Source organism: Lutra lutra, chromosome 14 (genome assembly GCF_902655055.1).
Source record: "Lutra lutra chromosome 14, mLutLut1.2, whole genome shotgun sequence".
Taxonomy (NCBI): Eukaryota; Metazoa; Chordata; class Mammalia; order Carnivora; family Mustelidae; genus Lutra; species Lutra lutra.
In genome coordinates, this window is record NC_062291.1 from 82,696,037 (window position 1) to 82,716,886 (window position 20,850).

The 20,850-nt window shown below is 50.0% G+C and overlaps 3 protein-coding genes across 7 annotated transcripts in view; 1 reads left to right on the forward strand and 2 right to left on the reverse strand.

Moving 5' to 3' along the window:
• The window catches only part of UROS (uroporphyrinogen III synthase), a 30,084-nt gene extending 28,586 nt beyond the window's left edge, over positions 1-1,498 (reverse strand). Inside the window, exon 1 of one of the 3 annotated variants that reach the window (XM_047702944.1) lies at positions 1,234-1,498. In XM_047702944.1, the coding sequence (XP_047558900.1) occupies positions 1,234-1,354 (121 nt within the window). In that variant the 5' untranslated portion in view covers positions 1,355-1,498. The remainder of the gene's footprint in view (positions 1-1,233) is intronic. The other 2 variants (XM_047702945.1, XM_047702946.1) reach the window with 2 other exon arrangements.
• A 219-nt stretch (positions 1,499-1,717) lies between these two features.
• On the forward strand, positions 1,718-15,804 carry BCCIP (BRCA2 and CDKN1A interacting protein). Its single transcript, XM_047702948.1, has 7 exons — positions 1,718-1,950; positions 5,549-5,623; positions 6,294-6,374; positions 10,607-10,696; positions 11,789-11,976; positions 13,466-13,637; positions 15,352-15,804. Exons 1-7 carry the CDS (start codon positions 1,783-1,785, stop codon positions 15,520-15,522), a joined length of 945 nt encoding a protein of 314 aa, XP_047558904.1. The 5' UTR covers positions 1,718-1,782; the 3' UTR covers positions 15,523-15,804.
• DHX32 (DEAH-box helicase 32 (putative)) overlaps positions 15,759-20,850 on the reverse strand; it is a 57,209-nt gene continuing 52,117 nt past the window's right edge. For all 3 annotated transcript variants that reach the window (XM_047702942.1, XM_047702941.1, XM_047702943.1), the window contains exons 9-12: positions 20,297-20,446; positions 18,325-18,512; positions 17,245-17,426; positions 15,759-16,135 (exon numbers count right to left, since the gene is read on the reverse strand). In XM_047702942.1, coding sequence (XP_047558898.1) covers positions 15,964-16,135; positions 17,245-17,426; positions 18,325-18,512; positions 20,297-20,446 — 692 coding nt within the window. In that variant the 3' untranslated portion in view covers positions 15,759-15,963. The remainder of the gene's footprint in view (positions 16,136-17,244; positions 17,427-18,324; positions 18,513-20,296; positions 20,447-20,850) is intronic.

Genomic DNA, 20,850 nt, shown 5'->3' on the forward strand with positions numbered 1-20,850 from the left:
ACTAAACTGTATGTTTAGAAATGATTAACATGATAAGTTTTGTTATGTTTGTTTTACTACAAGAAAGTAGTAAAAGAAACGGAAAAGATTATCCCTGATGTCTGAGTGCAACTCTGTTGATAGGCTGGCCCTGTGCCTTTGAGTCCTTTTTCTAATTTTAGCCTTATGGTATCTCTTTTTATTTTATTTAATAGCTTCCTGTCTTGTACATTTCAGAAAAATGTTTTTACATAGTTGTGGGATGGAAAGGGGGCATTTTAAGCTATCCCATCAGATGTGAATCCCTGATATGCATGTCTATCAATATCCAGGCTGTGGCCTGGTAGCGGAGACTCTCAGGAACAACGAAACCCACAGAACACAATCATGGGGCTCCAGGGACCCTTACCTTATCCTGACTACATTTCCTGCTGCTGAAGGATCACTGAGCTTTTCAGGCTTCTGCTTAAACCTCTGGGCAGCAGCCCCCTCACTACAAGGCGCAGCTCCTTCCATATCTAGAATTAGAGGTATCCAACCCACTTTTCTAATTTTACAGAGGAAAGAAAACCACAGACATCCTTCTCAGATACCTGATTTCTTCTTTAATTAAGGACTTTCCTTCCAAATAGCCTTTACAATGAATAGCTGCATACTGGTAGTCCGTGAGATAAACCTGACTGGGTACTAAGTTTTACTTGGCACAGGTGTTAAAAATCAGGATCGATCTTGTCGAACTCCAGGTTCTCTTGAAGTTTAAAGACCCGACGGGCACTGGGACAGCAAGTCCCCTCCGCCACAACTGGCTGCTGCAGCACAGCATACACTGTCTAGCGGACCACAGTCCCCTCCACTCTGTTCTCTCAAAGAAGGCTCTGCTCCGTGGTTCAGATTTCCCCCCAATGGACCTGAAGCATTTAAGGTTAATGCCTATCTTAAAGAAAGTTCGTCAAGAAGTGCGCTTAAAGAGCGTCGGTTGGGGGCAGGGCTCCGGTGAGATTCATTCAACCGCGGACCAGACCATGCTACCGACGGTGCTGGGGGGCCCAAGCCCGGTCCTGCAGACACCTGCGCGAGCCTAACGACCTGCCATCCGCGTTCGATCGCTGGCCCCGGGCCACGGCCCCCGCCCTGACCAGCAGCGGCCTCGGGGTTCCGCTCCCCACACGTAACGCTCTGGCAGGCGCCGCAGGCTAGCCTTGCGCGTCCGCGGGCCTCAGGGTCATCGTCGGCACCGTGGGCGGCGACACCTACCTCGCCCGGCTGCGGGGCCCGGAAAGGGTAGGCGCTGGGCCAGTTCCCAGCACTCGGGGGGCGCCCTGTCGGGGGCGGTGCCTCGCGGCGCAGATGAATCCGCGGTGCCTCGACTGGACATTAGAGCCTGGTGGGCGGCCCCCTCACCACGTGGTCTCTGCTGCCATGGAGACAGCCAACGCGCAGCCACGCGGCCTCGACCGGGAGACCACCGGTCCCCGAAGCCGAGCGGCTCACAGCTGGAGCGCGCGCATGCGCAGACAGCCAGGCCCGGGGAGGGCGGGCCCAGATGGATCGAACCACTGAGCGAAGGGGAGGGGGAGCGTTGGTAGGAGTCAGGGAGGATGGAGAGGGGGAAGAAAATGCCAAATGGGACCTGAAACTTGACTTGACTCCTAGGCATCACGGCCGTGGAATCCATTAGGGGCCCTGGACTGACGCCGACTCAGCGGCGAGGCTGTCAGTCGCCTGTCACTCGCCGCGGCCTGTGTGAGCGGGTCCGGAAGGGCGGGCTCGTGGGAGTTGCGCAGGCGCAGTGAGGCCGGCAACATGGCGTCCAGGCCCAAGCGGCGTGCGGTGGGAAGTGGGGTTCCGCAAGCCCCAGGCGTCCCCGTCCACCGCGACGAGGAAGAAGAGGAAGATGAAGTGGAAGATGAGGACGAAGACGATGAAGACAGTGACGAAGAAGAGGATGAAGACGACGAGAGCATCCACGAGGTGAGAAAACACGCGACCCCAGTTTCGTTTATGTCTGGGAAAAAAGTTTCTGGCCGCCAGAGCCGTGTGGCTGAGTGAGCTGCTCGGAGGAGCGACTGCCGGTACCTCAGGGTCTGAGCAGAAACTGGAGATGATAAGAGTGCCCTGCTCGGGTTCCACTTGAGTCTTTCACACATTGCAGCCACAGGAGTTACTACTACTATTTTCAGAAGTCCTACCCAGCGGGTTCGGCCCTCCCACCTCTCCGGGAACACCCGCCACAGCCCTTTCCTCAGTGGCCTTTTGTAAAAGCCCCAAATCCATTCAACAGGGGCTGCAGTTTATTCTCAGCCCAGCCTGCAGCCAGGTTCTTGTTGCCTTCCTCACTCTCCGCGGCCCTCTTTCCGTTGTTCGAAGGCCTTCTCGGTCCGCTTTGTCGAGAGTCTCCCCCGGTGCTCTTCATCCTGCGGTGTTTTCCCGTCCTTCCTAGTCTAACCCAGCTAAGCTTATCTTCTGCCTCCGGGCACCTGCCCCTGCCCCACTCACCGACCCTGGTGATGGGTTCTTAGAAAACCGGGTTCCTTTTTTCCAACATATCTCCTACCATACTGCTTGGCATTACAGGTGCTTAATATTTGTTGAATGAATTAATCAGGACTGAATGATCCTTCAGAGCACTGTGTGCCCAGTAGGTACCTAAAACTTCATGGGTTCAAAGCAGAATTTGCATTTCATGCTCCAGCTCCTAATCTTTGCCATTTCTGTAAATGGTTCCCGTATTCGCTAAGTTGCTCAAACCACAAACCCGGTAACTAACTTTAATTCCTCCCTTTTTGCATCTTATATCCCACAGTCTGTCAATAAATCTGTTAGCTCTACTTTTGTACCCAGACACTTTTCATCATTGATTCTCCAACAGACTCAGTACCTGCTTCCACCATCGCTTGACTGGACTCCTGTAGTCACTTAAGTGGCTTGCTCTCTTCCATTCTTGTTCCTGTACCATCTCTACACCCGCAGCCAGAGAGATCTTTTTATTTCATTTTATTACACGATATCAGGAATGCTAAATACCTTACTTTGAAGTTTATTTATTTTTTAGTAACCTCTAAGGCCAGCATGGGGCTCAAATGCACAAACAGGAGTCACATGCTTTTCCTACTGAGCCGGCCAGGTACCTCCAGAGAGATCTTTTTAAAATGTAGGTCTGTTCTCTTTTCCCTGTTCAGAACACTCCACTGACTTTTCATTTAATTTATAAGAAAATCCGAAGACCTTCTGGTTGACGGACAGAAAGGTAGCTAATGTGGCCACAACAGAATAAGCAAGAGAAACTGAGGGGAAGTCAAATCCGATATAAACGTGATTCAGGCTTAGGGCTCAGACTGGCGTGGGTATATGGTAAATCTTCCTTTGAACAGAACTTTCCCTCAGAAATCAGCTCTTGACTTTGGCCCCGTACCTTGAATGTGATCTCACCTTTTTTCACTTAGAACTTTAATGGGCTGTTTTGCGAATTTTGGATTACAGAAATCAGTGCTTTCGTTGACATGGATAGTCTGTCCCACTCCAGTGATTAAAAATTAGTGTGAGGGGGCATCTGGGTGGCTCAGTTGGCTGTCTACCTTCAGCTCAGGTCATGATCCCAGGACTCTGGGATCAAGCCCTGCATCGGGCTCCCTGCTAAGCAGTGAGCCTGCTTCTCGGTCTCCCTCTCCCTTTGCTGCTCTGCCTACTTGTACTCTCTCTCTCTCTCAAATAAGTAAAAAATTAAAAAAAAATTAGTGTGAGAATGGTCGTTGACTGTAGTGTAAGAAAACAGGCATGGGTACTGTTGGTTGGAGTATAATTTGCAATGTCTTCGGAGGGCAATTTGACAGTAATTGTCAAAACTAAAAATGTGCCCATCTCCTGATACAGTAATTGAATGGAAAGAATTTATTCTTCAGTCATAATAATAATGTTTCCAGGCTTTGTGCACATTGTATTAACTCATTTAATTTTTTTTTAAAGATTTTATTATTTGACAGAGAGATATCACAAGTAGGCAGTGGGGCTGGGAGGAAGCAGGCTCTCTGCTGAGCAGAGATGCGGGGCTCAATCCCAGGACCCTGAGACCATGACCCGAGCTGAGCCGAAGGTAGAGGCTTAACCCATTGAGCCACCCAGGCGCCCCAGCTCGTTTAATATTCACATCAACCTTCTGAAGTTAGGAGTTATCACCGTTTAAGACAGAGGATACACAGCAGGTTAAGTGAAGACAGTCTGTGTAGTGTAGTCTCTGTAGGGGAAAGAAACAGGAAATAAATTTGATTACGTGTCGAAAACCCCTTGAAAGATTAACTTAACTACTGATAGTAACCTCTGAAGAGTAGGAGTTGGGGGTGGGTAATAAGACTACCAACTCTGTAATCTCTGGTCTCTTGTAGTGTTTACCGGTGAAATGTATTACTTTTTTGACTGAAGAAATTCTTAGGGCTTTCAGGGCAGTTCCCTACACTCGGTGGATCTTGATTCCTTTATTTATTCGAATGGGGCTTTTAGTTTCTGAGATGTTCACTCACCCACAGCTCATTCCCGTGGTGAATGAATCTATGAGATTTATATTTGAAATTCAAAATCTGCCTTAGGAATGCTATGTATGTAAGGAAGGAAATGCGCGCGCATGCGTGTGTGTGTGTGTGTGTTAAGTCTGATTTAGAAACAGGGTGATTGGCTTTGCGGCAACAAGCAGAAAGGGGATAGAAAGTAGATATGAGAACTTCAAGAAATAGGTCAGGGTATTGAAACGATGAGAAGAAAAGCACTAGGCATGTTAAATTCTTGTGGCCATGTGGTTAGGACTCTTTCTTGTGTGCAACAGTGACCCTTGGAAGGGAGCTTCAGAAGATGGGGAGTTTGAAGTAAGAATGCAAGGGTACCTTGGACCTCCGAGGCAGGAAGGGGCTGGGACCTTGAGCCTAGAAAGCTGTGGAGAACCTGAGACATCTTTACATATTTTTTCTCTGCTTTATTGCTCTTTGTTCCATTCAAAATACTTGGTTGTTTTTCTGTTTCTTCTCCATAAAGCAGAGAATGGAAAATGCCAATAGCTTCTTTGGTGCAAAAAGGTGGTTTTATTGAAGCAGAAGGACAGGACCTGTGGGCAGAAAGAGCCTCACTGGGTCCTGAGGAGTGGCCCATTATATACTTTCACGTTGGGAGGGGGTTAGGGATATCGTGAGTCTCAGGAATTTTGGAAGCAAGGTTTCCAGGACCTTGCGGGGGCTAGCTCTTGTTGGGAAAAGGCCATTTATTACTGTCTAATAAAACCTGATCCATGAGACCCTTCAGATGTATATCTGTGGGTCATATGCGATTGCCAACGTGTATCTTGGAGAGGGAGGGTAGAGATAAAGGAAGTTTTGGAAGGAATTTTTATATGATAAAGTAGATTTACAGGATCCTGGGGTTTGGGCTAAGATTGCCTGTTGCTCTTAGCAAAGTATTAATATTAAGGCAGTTGAGTCCCTAGAGGAATGCCACTCTGCCTGTTTCAAGGACTTGTCAGTAGGCTGTAGGTAGTAAGGAAATTTAATAATTTTTGTCTGCCTTTGTTTCCCCACATCATTATTTACAGGAAGTGAATGTTGAATTTGAAGCTTATTCCATCTCCGATAAGGATTATGACGGAATTAAGAAGTTACTACAGCAGGTATGGTCTTTACCCCTCTGCACAAATCTCTTCTAAGAAAATCAGGCCATTCCGCACAAGCTAGGTCAGATTTCATCCTTTATTTTAGAATTCCCATTCTTATTCCCTCTACCCTGCAGAGAAGGAAGGACAGTTCCTCTTTTCTTCTCTGGCTAACTCCCTTGGGAGCCTCCGATTCATATGTTAATAAGTGCACTGGGTGCTAAAATGCCTTCCTTTTCATGTGCTAATTATTTGAGCTACTCTACTGTTTTTCTCTTACTCCTGTCTAAGCTCTGTGGGGCCGAAGAATTCTTCCATAGTTCTATCGCTGAGTGCACCAGCTGGTGCCGCAGAATCAGGCTTGCTGCTTCTACACAGTCCTCACCCTATACGGTGGCTTTGGTTTTACCCTTCAGAGCTTCCAGTGTCCAGGCACCACATTCTTTGGCCTTTTGTCTGTCCTTCTCTTCCCCTCCCCTACACGTCCTGTCTTACCCCTGATTGTCCCTTCAGTTTGATTTCCTTGAGCTTCGATTTTTCTGGGCTTTTCCTTTCCTCCTGGGATCGCTCTTTTGAGGTGTCTTTTTCATCATTGATATTTCATTGTTTGCGTATGGATATTAGAAGTTTTATTAAAAATTATGCTTTGATTTTCATTTAAAATAAGTTTTGTTTTCCCTCCTCTTAGCTTTTCCTGAAGGCTCCTGTGAACACGGCAGAACTAACGGATCTCTTAATTCAACAGAACCACATTGGGAGTGTGATAAAGGTAAGCAGGACGGTTATGCTTGTTCTGATTATTTTTTTGGCCTGTTAAGATCCTCCTGATGTTTAGCTGGTAGGCCAGGAGCTCAAACTGGAAAGAGGTGTCACTGGAGGAAGGGAGACTGGTTAAAAACCATTCCAGTAATTTCCAAGATTACTGAGTGTAGGAATCCTGGGGCTGGCAATGGATAGCAAGAGAAGGGAGATATTTGGGAGATGAGGTATGATGGGGCTTAGTGAGTAACTGGTCTGACTGAGGGGAAAGGAGTCAAGGGTGGCTCCCACGTGTCTGGCTCCTACAACCAAGATAGCAAACATGGAGGATGAGGGGGTCAGGAGGCAGCCTGGGTTTGGGTGCGCACTTGTTGAGTTTGATTTGCAGGTGACACGTCCTGGGGAGGTGTGAGCAGCGGCTGGATTTGGGCGGTCTCAGCGGATGGATGGTTTACCCAGGGAGGGTGGGGATGGACACTGCTGATAGCACAGTTACTTGGGGAAGTAGGTCAATGGTGGAGTCTGTAAAGGAGCCATGCTAGGGGTCACTGGTGGCCACACCGGGGGCGCGGGTGACCTAGAAGGAAGTGGCATTAAGCACCAGAGGGAGCTTTTGGAGGAGGCACAGCAGGAGGGTGAGTCCTGCCCCTGCTGCTCCTGATGATGCTTTTGGTTTTCTGTCTGCCTCCTGCCCTCAGTTTAGTGTCCTAGGATAGCAATGGTCCCTTCTTTGGCTTTTTTGGACACAGCTCAGTGAGGACAACTCCGGTCTGCTCCATGTCACATTAGCTAGAGAGGGTCAGTGGGGGGCCAGAGGATTCACTTTCAAGATGGCTTACTCACGTGACCAGCAGGTTGGTGCTGGCTGTCCACGGGGAGCCCTGCTGGGACTGGGCCAGGGGCCTCCATTCCTCCGCGGGGTGGGCCCCTCTGCACAGTGGCTGGGTTCCAGGAGCAAACAGCCCCAAAGAACCAGGCACAAGTGCACAGCATTGTATTTCCGCTGTCCTCATAATCAGACATGAAGGTCTGCACAGGCTCTAGGGGAGGGTGACAGACCCCACCACTTGGAGGGAGGAGGGACGAGGTCCTTTGTCAGAACGTGGAGCTGGAGCGGCCATCTGTGGAAAATAGAATCTGCCACAGTGACCTTGGTCCATTTCCTCATCCACCTCTGGAAACGAGGGTGGTCCTGGTCCCTGCTTCGTGCGGTGCCATGGTTCGGAAGCAGCAGGAGTTGCTGAGCGCAGGGTGCTCCGAGCGTGGGTGCGTGGTGAGTGCTGGAGCGGCGACACCCACGCTTGGTCTCCTCCCGGCCCGAGGGCCCGGCCCACACTGTCTGCATCACGATGCAAAAGCAGCGGCCCTTCAGTCTGAAGCTCGCAGCGGCCCTTCAGTCTGAAGCTTGCGCTCACGGCCGCACCTTGAGCCACCTCCTTTGTTGTCAAAGCCGCAGGTCTCGAGAGAGTTGGCATTCGAAGCCTCTGCCTCCTCTCCTCAACACCCCGATCTGGCTCTTCCCACCAGTACTCCCCTGAGGTTCTGGAACTGTCGGATAGGGTCATCAGCATCCCTGTTGCTAAACCTCATGGCATGAAATGTCAGAGTGAAGGGAGTAGCACCGCCAGTAGCTTTCTTTTATTAGAGCATGGGAGAAGCAGGCCCCTTTACCAAACACGTGTCCTCTCCAGCCAATGGTGTCTGTAGGCATGCTGACCACACTGACTCCATCTTGTTTGTGCTCGCGCCGGGACCTCCTGTGGGCTCTGTGCTCTGGGCCCCAGGGAGGCTAACGCATGCCCTGACCAGAATGCGGGGAGGCTTGTTCTGATCTTCCCTAAAGAGGCCCTACCTTAGATAACTACCCTGAGACCTCCCAACGGTGCCCCAGGCTCCAGGAGAGCTGCAGGGTGAGTCCTGGGCAGCGTGGAGAGCAGCTACGTAGCCCCGGGGTGTAGCCCCAGGGTCGTATATCTATGATCCCTCTGTCACTAACAGCCTGAGTGAGAATGGTGTGGCGTGGCTGGCTTCAGTTTTCCATCCTAGGTGCCTCCTCAGTGTGGCAGAGACGTGACTGACCCTCCTCCACCTTTTTTTTTTTTTTTAAAGATTTTATTTATTTATTTGACAGACAGAGATCACAAGCAGGCAGAGAGGCAGGCAGAGAGAGAGAGGAGCAAGCAGGCTCCCCGCTGAGCCGAGAGCGGGGCTCGATCCCAGGACTCTGGGATCATGACCCAAGCCGAAGGCAAATGCTTTAACCCACTGAGCCACCCAGGTGCCCCCTCCTCCACCTCCTAATCGTGTCCTAAGACCGTCCAATAAGAAACTGTCACTTTTATTCTTGGAAGAGCTTTGCTGTCAGTGGGGGGATTCAGTCTTCACGGGACGATGACACAAATAACTTCACCGTGACAGTTACGGCTTTTGGCCTCCACAGAGGTACTTGATGTGTCCCAGCCACAAAGACTCTGTCCCTAGGAGAGGGACTGCCCAGAACTTCCACCAGAGCCTCTAGGACTCTTGCAGAGAAGGTGGATCCTAGGGCTGTGGAGGGGAAGGGCAAGGGGTGGCCCCGAACTGCACATGTGGGTTGTGTAGAGCGAGATTCCGGGGTGAGGTGTGAGGTGCGGTTGCTCAGGCCTGAAGTCCCCGGAATTGTGTTGACCTGGAGGCTGGAGGGATGGGATGGGGTATGGGAGGGGGCGGTGAACGGGTCACGCAGGCGGGGCTGTTGCTGCGGGGGGCAGGTGGTCATGGATGAGGCTGATGGGACTGTGACCCTGACCCCACGGAGAGGCAGCCGCTTGCAGTGTTGCTTTGGGCGTTGGTCACTGGTTAAGGAGGACCGGGGAGTGTGCCCCAGGGGATGCTAACTGCCCGTGAGCCCAGTGACCATTTGGGGGGTTTCTTTTCTTTCTTTGTTTTCTTAACTAAGCTCTCTGCTCAACCAACTCACAACCTTGAGATCAAGAGTCGCATTCCCCTCCGGCTGAGCCAGCCAGGTGCCCCAGTTTGGGGGATTGCTTAGGATTCGGCACCCAGGGTCCCTTTTCCTCCCCTGGCGCTCTGTCGGTGCTGCGCGTATTTTGCTACAGTAGGTGGGAGACTGTGAGGTGCAGGACGTCTGTCTCCCGTTTGCTCTTGAGGGACAGGGGCTGGTGGATGTGTTCTCTTCTTTCCATTTCCTTCTGAGCAGATACGCCCTGGCGCTCTCACGTGTCACGTTTGTGTCCTTCTGCGTTACTGTCCTGCTCTGTCCGTGCCTCCTCTTGATTCTGGCGCTTGCAGCGGCTCTCGTTTTGGCACACAGTTCCATTTCCGCGGCCACCGCACCCTTTCTTGTGCCGCAGGAAGAAACCGGTGGTCTTTAACGGCCTGGCAGCCCCTTGGCCGCGTCCCCCGTCGGTGGCTGTGCTGCCTTACATCCAGGAGCCACTTCCCCAGGTCTCTCCCATGAGGCCAGGCCCCCTCAGCCACTGGCCTGACGTCCTGGCCCCATAGACGCATGTGCCGTTGCTCCGTTCCCGCCCAGAGCCGCCTAGAGCGCCCCTGCTCCTTCAGCTGTCTGGCTGGGAGCCGGTGGTGCTGCAGCGAGAGCTCATGTCAGTCCCTTCTTGAGGGAGCGTGTCCGGGACACACACGGGACACTTGTGTGGGTCCCTGCCATCCCAGGTGCTGGGGACACCGTGAGAGTGCACAGCCTGAACAAGCCCGGGCAGGCCACGTGGAGGAAGATGTGGAAGGAGCGGGAAGGCCCAGGGAAGGGGCTGTCAGTAGAGTCAGCAAGTTCACGTTGGAGTCAAGCATTTCATTCTTAGTTCTCTGTTCCTATTTCATTCCCTTTCTTGCCCCCCTTTTCTTCTTCAAGCGTTGTTCGCTCTCCCCGCTGCTTAGGACTGGTCTGTGCTCTGGGGGCGTGTGGGTGGAGGGCCCCCGGAGGACCGAGCAGGGCTGGCCTGGGCCAGGTCACTTAGAAGACAGAAGTGGTTGATCTCAAGAGGTTTTATCTCGTCTGGATTGGTAATATATTGAGAATCCAGCATAAAGAAAATTTGGAGCAGGAAGCAGTCACCTGAATGTAGAAAGGGGGAGCAGACCCAAGAGAGGCCCACGGTCCTATGTGCGCTGCTTCCCTATGGCGACGGCAGCCAGGGAAATTTTGAAAACTGCAGTGCGAATTGGTGTTCTGCTTCCTCCCAACCAGACATACGGTTTTAATTCTTTTTCTTTCTCAAATAGCAAACTGATGTTTCAGAAGACAGCGATGACGATGTGGATGAAGATGAGATTTTTGGATTCATAAGTCTTTTAAATTTAACTGAAAGAAAGGTTGGTTTCACTGGTGGCATCTGAGTACCTGTGCCTTAGACCCCAGTCACTTCTGTTTAATGCATGGTGATGGTGTTGTTTATGTCAGACTGTGAAATTAACAACAATAAGGATATGTGCTTTTGTGAACTCTTACTGTAATCTTATTTTTAGGATTTTATTTGAGAGAGGGAGAGGGAGAAGCTGACTCCCTGCTAAGCAGGAAGCCCGACAGAGGGCTCGATCCCAGGACCCTGAGATCATGACCCAAGCCAAAGGCAGACGCTTCACTGACTGAGCCACTCAGGCGCCCCACTATAATCTTTTTTAACATGAGAGTGTTTTTGTGCTGAATGATCTCTTTCGTGAAAGTCCTGGCTCCCTGGGGTGTAGAGAACCATCCAGAACTGGGGTCCCGGTGTTGGTATCAATCCCGGAGCTGGTGGCTCTGCCGGCCTGCGGCTCTTCCTTTCCTTGTAGGCTTCGTTGCTTCCTGCAGCAAGTTCTGACCTTCACTCGTGTTTCCATTCATCTCTACTGACTCTCTGAATTTTTTTTTTTTTTAAGATTTTATTTATTTATTTGACAGAGAGAGGCACAGGGAGAGAGGGACCAGAAGCAGGGGGAGTAGGAGAGGGAGAAGCAGGCTTCCTGCGGGGCAGGGAGCCCGATGCGGGACTTGATCCCAGGACTCTGGGATCATGACCTGAGCTGAAGGCAGACGCCTAATGACTGAGCCACCCAGGCGTCCCTCGATGAGTTTTAATAAAAAGGGAAAACCAGCTGTTTACTTTCGTCAGAAGAAGTTCATGTCAAACTTCACCTTCAGGTTTTTTGTGAACTTTCCAGTTCTTCCCATCTGTCTTTACAAGATGGACTGGAATTGCTGTTCTTGTGTGTGGTGTCTCACTGTCACCACTGTTCGTGGGACCGTAAATAACCAGGTGTAGAGACTCGGAGAGATGCTTGAGCGGTCAGCACAGAGGACAGGCGGGCTTTAAAGGAGGTGGCAGGGGACTGCCCTCACGGTTCGGTAGAAGGTGATATTCAGCGCTCTGGTTTCTGCTCCTGGTGTGGCCTGTACCGAACAGCGACCTTGTCTTGGCTTCCTAGGGCACCCAGTGTGCCGAGCAGATTAAAGAGCTGATCCTGAGCTCCTGTGAGAAGAGCTGTGGGAAGAGCTTGGTGGAACAGCTGGACGCACATCTGAACGACACCTCCAAGCCCGTGGGCTTGCTCCTCAGCGAGAGGTTCATCAACGTCCCTCCTCAGATCGCGCTGCCCATGCATCAGCAGCTCCAGTAAGAGCCTGCGCCGCCTGCCTCCGCGCCGTGGCTATGCTCCCGGGGTGGGGTGGGGGGTGGGGTTCGGCGCAGGCTTTTGAGCCAGTGATGGCAGGAAGCGCGCCACCCGCACCTGCCGTCTTGGCGGCCTTGCGGCTCCAGTGAGCAGAGGCCACTTCCTCCCGGGGGCATGTCCCTTCTTGACAGTGGGCTCTTTCGTGACTTGTGACAGTATGAACAGTCTTACCAGGTGTGCGGGGTGTAAACACAGATGAGTTTATATAGGTTTTTTTACCCCCTACTGGTCTAAAGTTGTCCTCCTGCCAGATTTCTGTGACACGGACACAGTGCCGAACAGTCCAGTAACAAACCAGTACAACTCTTGAATTCCACTGGGATGTTTTGTAATGAAGGAGGCAGCAGTCCTGATACTGTGTCTCTCGTGTTTTGGGGTTTGCTGTTTTTACTTCTTTGTGGGTTTTTTTGTTTTTTTTAAATGACCCTAAGATCATGACCTGAGCCGAAACCAAGAGTCAGAAGCTCAACAGACTGAGCCACCCAGGTGCCCCTGTTGTACTTTCTTAATGCGGGGGTTTTAGGTTTACAACATTTTAATTGTTAAGAAGAGCTAAGGACTGGGATTGCAGTGCTTTGGGGTAGAGCAGGGTGGAAATCCAGATGGACGCCCTTGCGCCGGGGTCGTGGTACTGTGTGCCCGCTAGCCAGTGGTGGGCATGTAAGGACAGGTGAACCTTCAGGGTTCCCACTGAACCGGTTCGTCGCTTTCTAGTTTTACTCTCAACCCTGCTCTCCCCCGATGCCCAGCTCCCGTTTTTCTCTTTGTTTTTTTTTCCTTTTCCTGATCCGGTGGTGCTCATGTTTATTTGGTTTCACAGGAGGGGGATGTGCTTTCCCCAGGTCCTCTGTTAAAGAAAGCTGAAGTCTTTACATCTTTGATTAGCCAGATGCACAGGGACATGCACAGTTTTCCGAAGGCTACGTTGCCACTCCACGGACTCTTCTAGAATCTAGGGGAATCTGTCCTGTCATGCCATTTCTGCAGTATGCCAAGACTCGTCATAGTTCCGGGCTCTAGTGCTTGGAGACTGGTCATCACATGTTCTAATGACATTGGTTGATGCTCTCTTAAACATTTGTTTTTAAAAATCCAGATTCTTACCTATTTTTAATATCTGCAGAGGCAGAGCAGTGACGTTGATAAATGTAAGACTCCTGTTATTTGCTGTGTGTCCACAGCTCAGCATCGCCTGAGGGATACATCCCACTGCGTCCTGTAAAATACGGCCATAGTCCATCACAGTGCAGGGGACCACATAGGTAAACTCTTGGCTTTAGAAGTGTCCAGATCCGATCTCTGTCCATCAAGCCTGTGTCTGAGACAACAGACCCCACCCCTGCAGAGGCCTCACTGGTTTGCCCTGTGCTCTGGTTTGTGGATGGGTTTCACCGGGCTCAGCAGGCAGACCGTCTCTGTTCTGCTTTGTAGGAAAGAACTAGCAGAGGCACACAAAACTAACAAGCCATGTGGGAAGTGTTACTTCTACCTTCTGATAAGCAAGACGTTTGTGGAAGCTGGAAAAAATTCCAGAAAGAAAGGGAATAACCAAGAGAAAGAGGAATTAATGTTTGCCAATGCAGAGGAAGAATTTTTTTATGAGGTAAGACTGTCCTGTTGTCATCTATTTGTTTGAATGTAAACAAGGATTTTCTTGACAATAGGCAGGATCGACTGCTCCCCGGTTTATGGCAGAGTGCTCGGAGGACGGCGGCCGTGTCTCCATGTTGCTGGCGCCGTGTCTCCATGTTACCGGCAGCTGTGGCTGATGCATTCCCCACACCTAGTACATTCCCCAGCAGGTTCGTCCCCAGCCCCCCAGCCCCCAGGGCAGAGCGTGGGAGGAGAAAAGTCATGAATGTTGAATGGTGATCAGGCACTCAATACGCTCACTAGAAGATCTGTAATTCTAGAATCACTCTGTGAGGGAGACGTTGGTCCTGGTGTACTGATGGGGGACATTGAGTCTGAGGGAGATTAGAGCCATTATCTGAGGTCATGCAGGCCATTAATGTGAAAGCTGGGGCAGGCCCTACTCCCCAGTGGTGGCTTATATGGTTCTCTGTGCCCTCGGTCCTGGATGTCCTCCCACTTGTGGGATTCCTAGCCCCTTTTCTTGCAGAAAGGGGCTTGTGCCATGATGGGCAACCAGATACCAGAGAATACGCTTTCTCACCCTGACCTGCTAAGTAAATCCGAGGGGTAACTTACTTTCCTGGATTAGAGAACATCAGTTACTACTTTTTTCTTTCTTTTTTTTCTTTTCTTTTTTTTTTTTAATTTAAGGTTTTATTTATTTGAGAGGGAGGGAGAGTAAGCACAATGGGTGAGGGAGAAACAGACTCCTCGCTGAGCAGGGAGCTGCATGGGGCTCCATCCCAGGACCCTGAGATCATGACCTGAGCCCTAGGCAGTTGCTTAACCGACTGAGGCCCCCAGGCACCCGCATCTGTCACTACTTTTTAAAAAGCCTTTGACTAAACACAAGTACCACAGGTTCAGCTCTGCCCTTGTTTTTTAGGAAGTAAATAGTGAAAGTTAAATTTTTATGCCTGAGCACCTTAGAGTTTCAGGGCAGGCTGGATGGGTTTTGTTTGTTTGTTTGTTGTTTGTTTGTTTTTAAAGATTTTATTTATTTATTTGACAGAGAGAGATCACAAGTAGATGGAGAGGCAGGCAGTGAGAGAGAGAGAGAGAGAGGGAAGCAGGCACCCTGCCGAGCAGAGAGCCCGATTCCGGACTCGATCCCAGGACCCTGAGATCATGACCTGAGCCGAAGGCAGCGGCTTAATCCACTGAGCCACCCAGGCGCCCCTGGATGGGTTTTTTAAGACGGCCTGGTTATGCAGACCTCCCCGTTTTCACATGGCTTGATTCCAAGGGAGCAGCCAAGACAATGGGGAAACACCCATGTTTGAAGACCATTCTTTTCATTAACTGTCAAATGTTACAAGCCTTTATTTCACTTTTCTGTTGAAAGATTGAGAATCAAATGAGAATGAATATGAATGAATATGAGGGACTTCAGAATTATAAACGCTTAGAAATGGTAGTAGCATATGTCACTTAGCTGCTCTTAACCTCTTAGGACTGGGACACTGCTCTCCATGCTTCTGTAGGTTAGAAATCTGGTAAGCATTTTGTAACTTCTACCTGCATATCCCATTTGAGTTTATTTTATTCCATGTTTTGCTTTTGTTCACTATTATTTTCGTTGTTCACTGTCATTCTTAAACGTCAAATAGTATTCCTGGCTGCCATGTAAATAAGTTTTGCCTTTAGGTTGTCTGAATTTTTAACTTGTATCTTTGGTTCAGAAAGCAATCCTGAAGTTTAACTACTCAGTGCAGGAAGAGAGTGACACTCGTCTGGGAGGCAGGTGGTCCTTTGATGACGTCTCAATGAAGCCCTTGCGAACTGTGATGTTGATCCCAGGTGACAGGATGAACGAAATCATGGATAAACTGAAGGAGAATCTCTCTCTCTGACCCGTTTCCCATGGACAGTAATGGGGTGGTTTTGCGTTTGTAAAATTACCAGAAAACAGCTCAGATTTACTGAAAAAACCCAGACTTTATTCAGAGTAAGGTCCTCTACAAAAAAGTAGGGGTCTGTCACTTGTGTCTGTGACACATTTACAAAATAGCTTTTAAAAAAAATTTGGTCGAATTATGATTGGTGGATTAAAAGCTTTTCCAGTAAGAAGGAAAACGTGGAGTTGTAATTTAAAGAACTCAATAAAAACTTCTATTTTTTATTTTTAAATAATATACAAAGTGTTATTTTTTTCAAGACTCGTTTGGGGTGTGCTGTCCTTGTTCAAGTTGAATGTCTGCACCTCACTCTGGTGAAACGACGTTCAGGCCAGCGGGGGAGGGCAGGGGTGGGACTTATTGCACATCTTGCTTTCTGTAGAAGGTTCTAAAGAGTCACTGGACGGTGCATCTTGGCTCAGTAGTCTCAGGGCACTTCTCACACATTTTCTGGTCCTTTTTCATCGTTGAAAGAGGTGAAAGGTGATCCATTACTTGGTGGAGAATATCCTTACTTTCACTAGGAGGCAGGTTGCTGAAGTAGTACGGTGGTGCCAGCTGCATAAATCTGTCGAAAACATAAAGGTGGTGAGACTTTTTTTTTTTTCTTTTTTGGGGAGAGCTACAAACATTACATGTGGGAACTTCCACTCCGGAAGAATCTCATTGCAGACCTGGTATTTAATGTGAATTCTTCCGTCTCCGTCTGCCTTTGTGGAATAAATACTTCCTGTGGTTTTTTCCTGTGGTTTTCATGGAACTAATCCAACTGCATTTCTAGAATATGTTGGCTTCTCTCGTGTTATGCCACACAGTGGGTGATGCCCAGCACACCATGGGAAAGACAGATCAGGTGTTTCCGAGAGCTTTGGGTAGGTTAGAGGGGGGGTGTCTTTGCCTCTTTGTCTTATTAACAAAAACCACTTCCCGTCCACCTTCTAGTTACTTTTGGTTCCTGCCCTGAACATCACTGTCCAGGCAGGAGTGCACGTGCAGGAGACCCACACCTGTAGTGGCACCAAGAGTCTGGTCTTCGTTCTCACTACTGTCCCTGTGCTTCACTCACGTAGCCACAGAATCATCCTTAAAAGTATATGGAGAGGATGTTACTCCTGCTTAAGACTCTCGAGTCGTCTCGTACTGTGCTTAGGATAAATTCCAGGCCCTCACGTGGCCCACAAGCCCTACACCTCTGGTACCCACCCGTCTCTCACCTCCCCTTCCCTGCTCTCTTCCCCACTAGCCCTGGTCTCGGTGGCACCTCTCTTCTGAGAGGGGGCTGAGCTCATTCCTCAAGGTCTGCACCTGCAAACACTATTTCTCTGCAGCTTTTTATATCTTTTAAGACGCATTATGCTCTGTTCTATATTTCACTTTTTTTTTTTTTTTTTTTTTTTTAAGTAATCTCTACACTCAACACGGGACTCAAACTCATGACCCTGACCGAGATCAGGCATCGCCTGCCCCACCGACAGTCCGCCAGGAGCCCCTCTGCGGGCTGTGATCCCAAAGAGGGGCATTTACACACTCATTTGGAGAGACCTGCTGTAAGTAGGGACGCTTTGCACAAATTGGAACTGGGGCCAGTGTAAGCTCACAGAAAATGTCCCAAGAGCCAAATGGGTCATTTGCTCAAGTATGAGTTGAAAAGAACTTCATTTTTTCTGTTAAACTCACAGTTCAGGAGAGATTTCTGAGGTAATCCTGATGTAGTTGTTCTCAGCTATGCTGAACTTGTGGAAGAGCACCCATTCTGGCAGCTTCTTGGTGACGGAGTAGCCGGACAGCGGGTGCAACTGAGCGACCTGCTTGTGCGTCAGCATCAAGTAGTTACCCGACCCGTCCACGTCCCGTGCGATCTACCAGGCAGTGTTGGGGAAAAAAGATTTTGTGTTAAGATGGAGATAATGGACAAAAATGTTTTCTTTAAAAAAACTCCAAAGTGTTCTGTTCAAAATCGTGAAAATTACATATCTGCCACCCATGTTTCCTATTTTCAGACCTAAAAATTAAGCCCCAGACAGGTTTTGCCCAGAACTTGGAGACAGTGACGACATTCCTACCGTCAGCAGTTTCAGGCAGTGGGTGAAGACCGCGGCTGCAAAGGCGAACGTTTGGGCGGTGAACACTGGCGTGGTACCTGCCACGTTAGGGGCCGCATGTTTTAGTCAGTACAGTAACACTGTGATGGAGGAACCTTACTTTTTCTGTACGTGATGAGGAAATTCATGTTAAAATGTCATTTTTTTCTCTATTAAGACCACTTTAGAGTTTGAGAAGAAACACCACAGCTTCTCTGACCACGACGTGAAGAACAGGGCCGCCTCGGCGGCGTGCTTCAGTTGAGGGGGCTGCGTTATGAGGCAGCCTTCATTTGGGGGATGAAACAAATGAGACACTGCCTTTATTTCTTGGCTGGGAGTTACTGTCACCAGTTAAATGTGAGCTAATTCACAGACCAGCGAGATGAAGGACTGTACCTGAAGCTCGGCCACAGCACATGTTTTCCTAGCGTCCCCGCTGCAGTGAGAACAGGCCTCCTGTCCTTTTGGACAAAGTGAACATACTCTGGCTTAGCCCTTCAATTCCCTTGAGGGGAAGTATATTTAAATACTAAATCTTTACTAACAGAAGGTTTGTAGTTTTATTTAAAGTTACCACCAACAAAAGAATCCTAGGTGAGAGCTTCCTGACCGACCGTCGCGGACAGGTGAGATTCGGGAAAGCCCACACCAAGGCCGCCAGCCCCACGCTCACCTGCATGAAGTAGCCTGACAGGAGAGCCTTCTTTATGTTCAGAGCATTTTCCTTTGAGCCAAAAGCAGGTTCTGCACAGGGGAGCTCGATTCGCTTGACAATTTCCAAGAGTTCAGCTCGGATAACGTCTGCCATCCTCAGAGCACAGCAGTTGAGGAAGTAATCATGACACCACTTTTCAACACAGTCTAGAGGGAAAGAAGCAGAGCTGATGTGCTGTAAGCGGTAAGAGTCCAGGCCAGGACGGAGGGGTGATCTCTGTCCTCTGCACGCCTCTCCTAAAGAGGTCACGTGAGCGGCGGGGAGGAGGCTGCAGGGACACGGGCTGGCTGGCGGGACTTGCTCTGGCTGTGGGGGTTCTGGATGCCCACCGAACTGTGGGCACAGCATGTTCTAGTGCCAACCAGTGTGTCACCCTTCGTCAGCAGCTGTGAAGGGGACAGAGGAGGGGGTCTCTGATCAATATTTATCTTTTGTCTCATGTACTAAGAGTGAGGATGTCCAGGGCCACGTTTACTCAACTTAGGAAGGGAAAGTGTACGGTACAAGTTCCCTTAAGCCATGAAAGTATCTCAGTATAAAAAAAGGATCACTACTAGGCTGATTTGGGAATTCTGTTAAGCTCACCTATCTGCTCTAGCTGCAAATTTTATATATGTGTTGTGTATCTATTTTTTTTTAAGATTTTTATTTATTTGACAGACACAGCGAGAGAGGGAACGCAAGCAGGGGAAGTGGAGGAGGGAGAAGCAGGCTTCCTGCCGAGCAGGGAGCCCGATGTGGGGCTTGATCCCAGGACCCTGGGATCATGACCTGAGCCAAAGGCAGACGCTGAGTGACTGAGCCACCTAGGCGCCCTGCAAATATTATATTAAAATTCGGGCACCTGGTTAAGTTAACGCTTTCTTGCTACCTGTAGTTACTTAAGATGGACTTAGAGTTCTGCCTTGCGCTGGGAATGCATGTGGCCTTCACACAGCAAGCAGAAGACCCCGGGTGACCCTGTCCAGTATACTCAGACCTCTTCGGAGCAAAAAGAGCATGTACTTGGGCAAACAATGGCACCCACCCTCCTTGTTCTCAAAAGATGCCACCAAGCTCCCCCTATCCTTTCTGGCTCCACTGACTTTATCTTCTCAGCTCTAAAAAATTAACTCCCCCCCCCCCCCCCCGATTCTACTGCTATGCGAACTGCTGTCATCTTTTTCAGCTCACTTTTTATCCAACGAGAGCAAAGGAGGTAAATATGCTTCATGGAAAACGAAGGTTTCCTTGCAGGAAGGGAGCTCCTCGCTGGCTGCCTCTGAAGGCCCCAGCCTGTGCCCACTGCTCTGCCCGTCGGCCCTTCGGGATCCACTTCCCGTCTTTAAAGCCAGGCAAGGGAGACTCATGGAGAGGTGTTTCCGGTTCCCTTTTCCCTGGGTCCCTCTTGTGGAAATTCCTACGCTCTCTGTCGGTCAGCACCAGGACTTCTCCTCAGCTTTTGCACACGCCCGCTCCCCTCCTCCCCTCCCCTTGGCCAAACCCCAGTCCTGTTCTCTCCAGCCCCCTCGGCAACCCGCTGACTCGTTCCTGGGATCTGGGGCCTGGTTGGCTGGTTTGGTTCCGAACGTCTGCATCCTCTCTTCGCCTGGGAGTGAATGTGGATGTTAGGGGAAGCACGAAGCACAGCTCTGACCCCGGGGCCCCTAGAGATGGCAGTTCCTTCCCTGACCCTGGAGGGTGGAAGCTGTGCCATGCAAGTCTCTGTGTCCCCACGTCACGTGCACCTGAGCTAGCTCCGAGGCGGGCTGGGCCGGGCCGAGCGCTGGAGGTCCACGGGCACAGACACGAATGGCAGCAGGCGCGGTCGGGGCCTCAAGCGCCATTCCACCTGGGTGACCAGCAGGGCTAGGGAAGGGTGAGGAACACGGCTTTCTTTGAGGAAAGAAAAGTGGAAATGAGTTTCTCAGGATCACAAGCATTCACTTACGTTCACTGGTGGAGTTCAGAGCTATGTCTTGGTAGGCTTTGTAAATGTTGATGAGGGTAAAGTGATCTCCTTCAGGATGTAAAAACGTCTTCCAACGAGTCAAGGCAGCCTCCTCAGCTCCATGTGGCACATTAGAGAAGTAGTTGGGAGCTTTAAGACACAAAAGGTCACAAGGTCAGCAAGACTGGAGACCTGTGACCTAAACACAACACGCAGAGGGGAGGGGCTCAGTGCTGTGTGTCTGGAACCGCTCCTGTCTACTTCTTTTAACAAATGTTATTCTTGCTTACTTAGAAATCAGATTTAGGGTGCTGTTATGTTCTTGTCCCTATTTATGTTTGCCTCCGTCAGGTATAGTGCGAGTCCCCTGCTGGTAGCACAGTCAGAACAGGGGGACACCCGGGGACCGGAGCTGCTCAGAGGCCCCACTGCAGCCATAGGCCTGTGCTGCCAGTAAAAGAACACATTAAAACAGAAAGTAAGAAGATGGAAGGACGCGGGAAACAGCAACACGTAAGTCTGTTAGGGAAGAACACTTCTAGTGACACATTTTT

Bases quoted from the DNA above. Each gene is read 5' to 3' on its own strand.
- BCCIP (XM_047702948.1), top strand. From the start codon at position 1,783: ATGGCGTCCAGGCCCAAGCGGCGTGCGGTGGGAAGTGGGGTTCCGCAA. The intron at 5,624-6,293 runs GTATGGTCTTTA...CCCTCCTCTTAG, and splicing joins TTAAGAAGTTACTACAGCAG to CTTTTCCTGAAGGCTCCTGT. The intron at 13,638-15,351 runs GTAAGACTGTCC...TCTTTGGTTCAG, and splicing joins AGGAAGAATTTTTTTATGAG to AAAGCAATCCTGAAGTTTAA.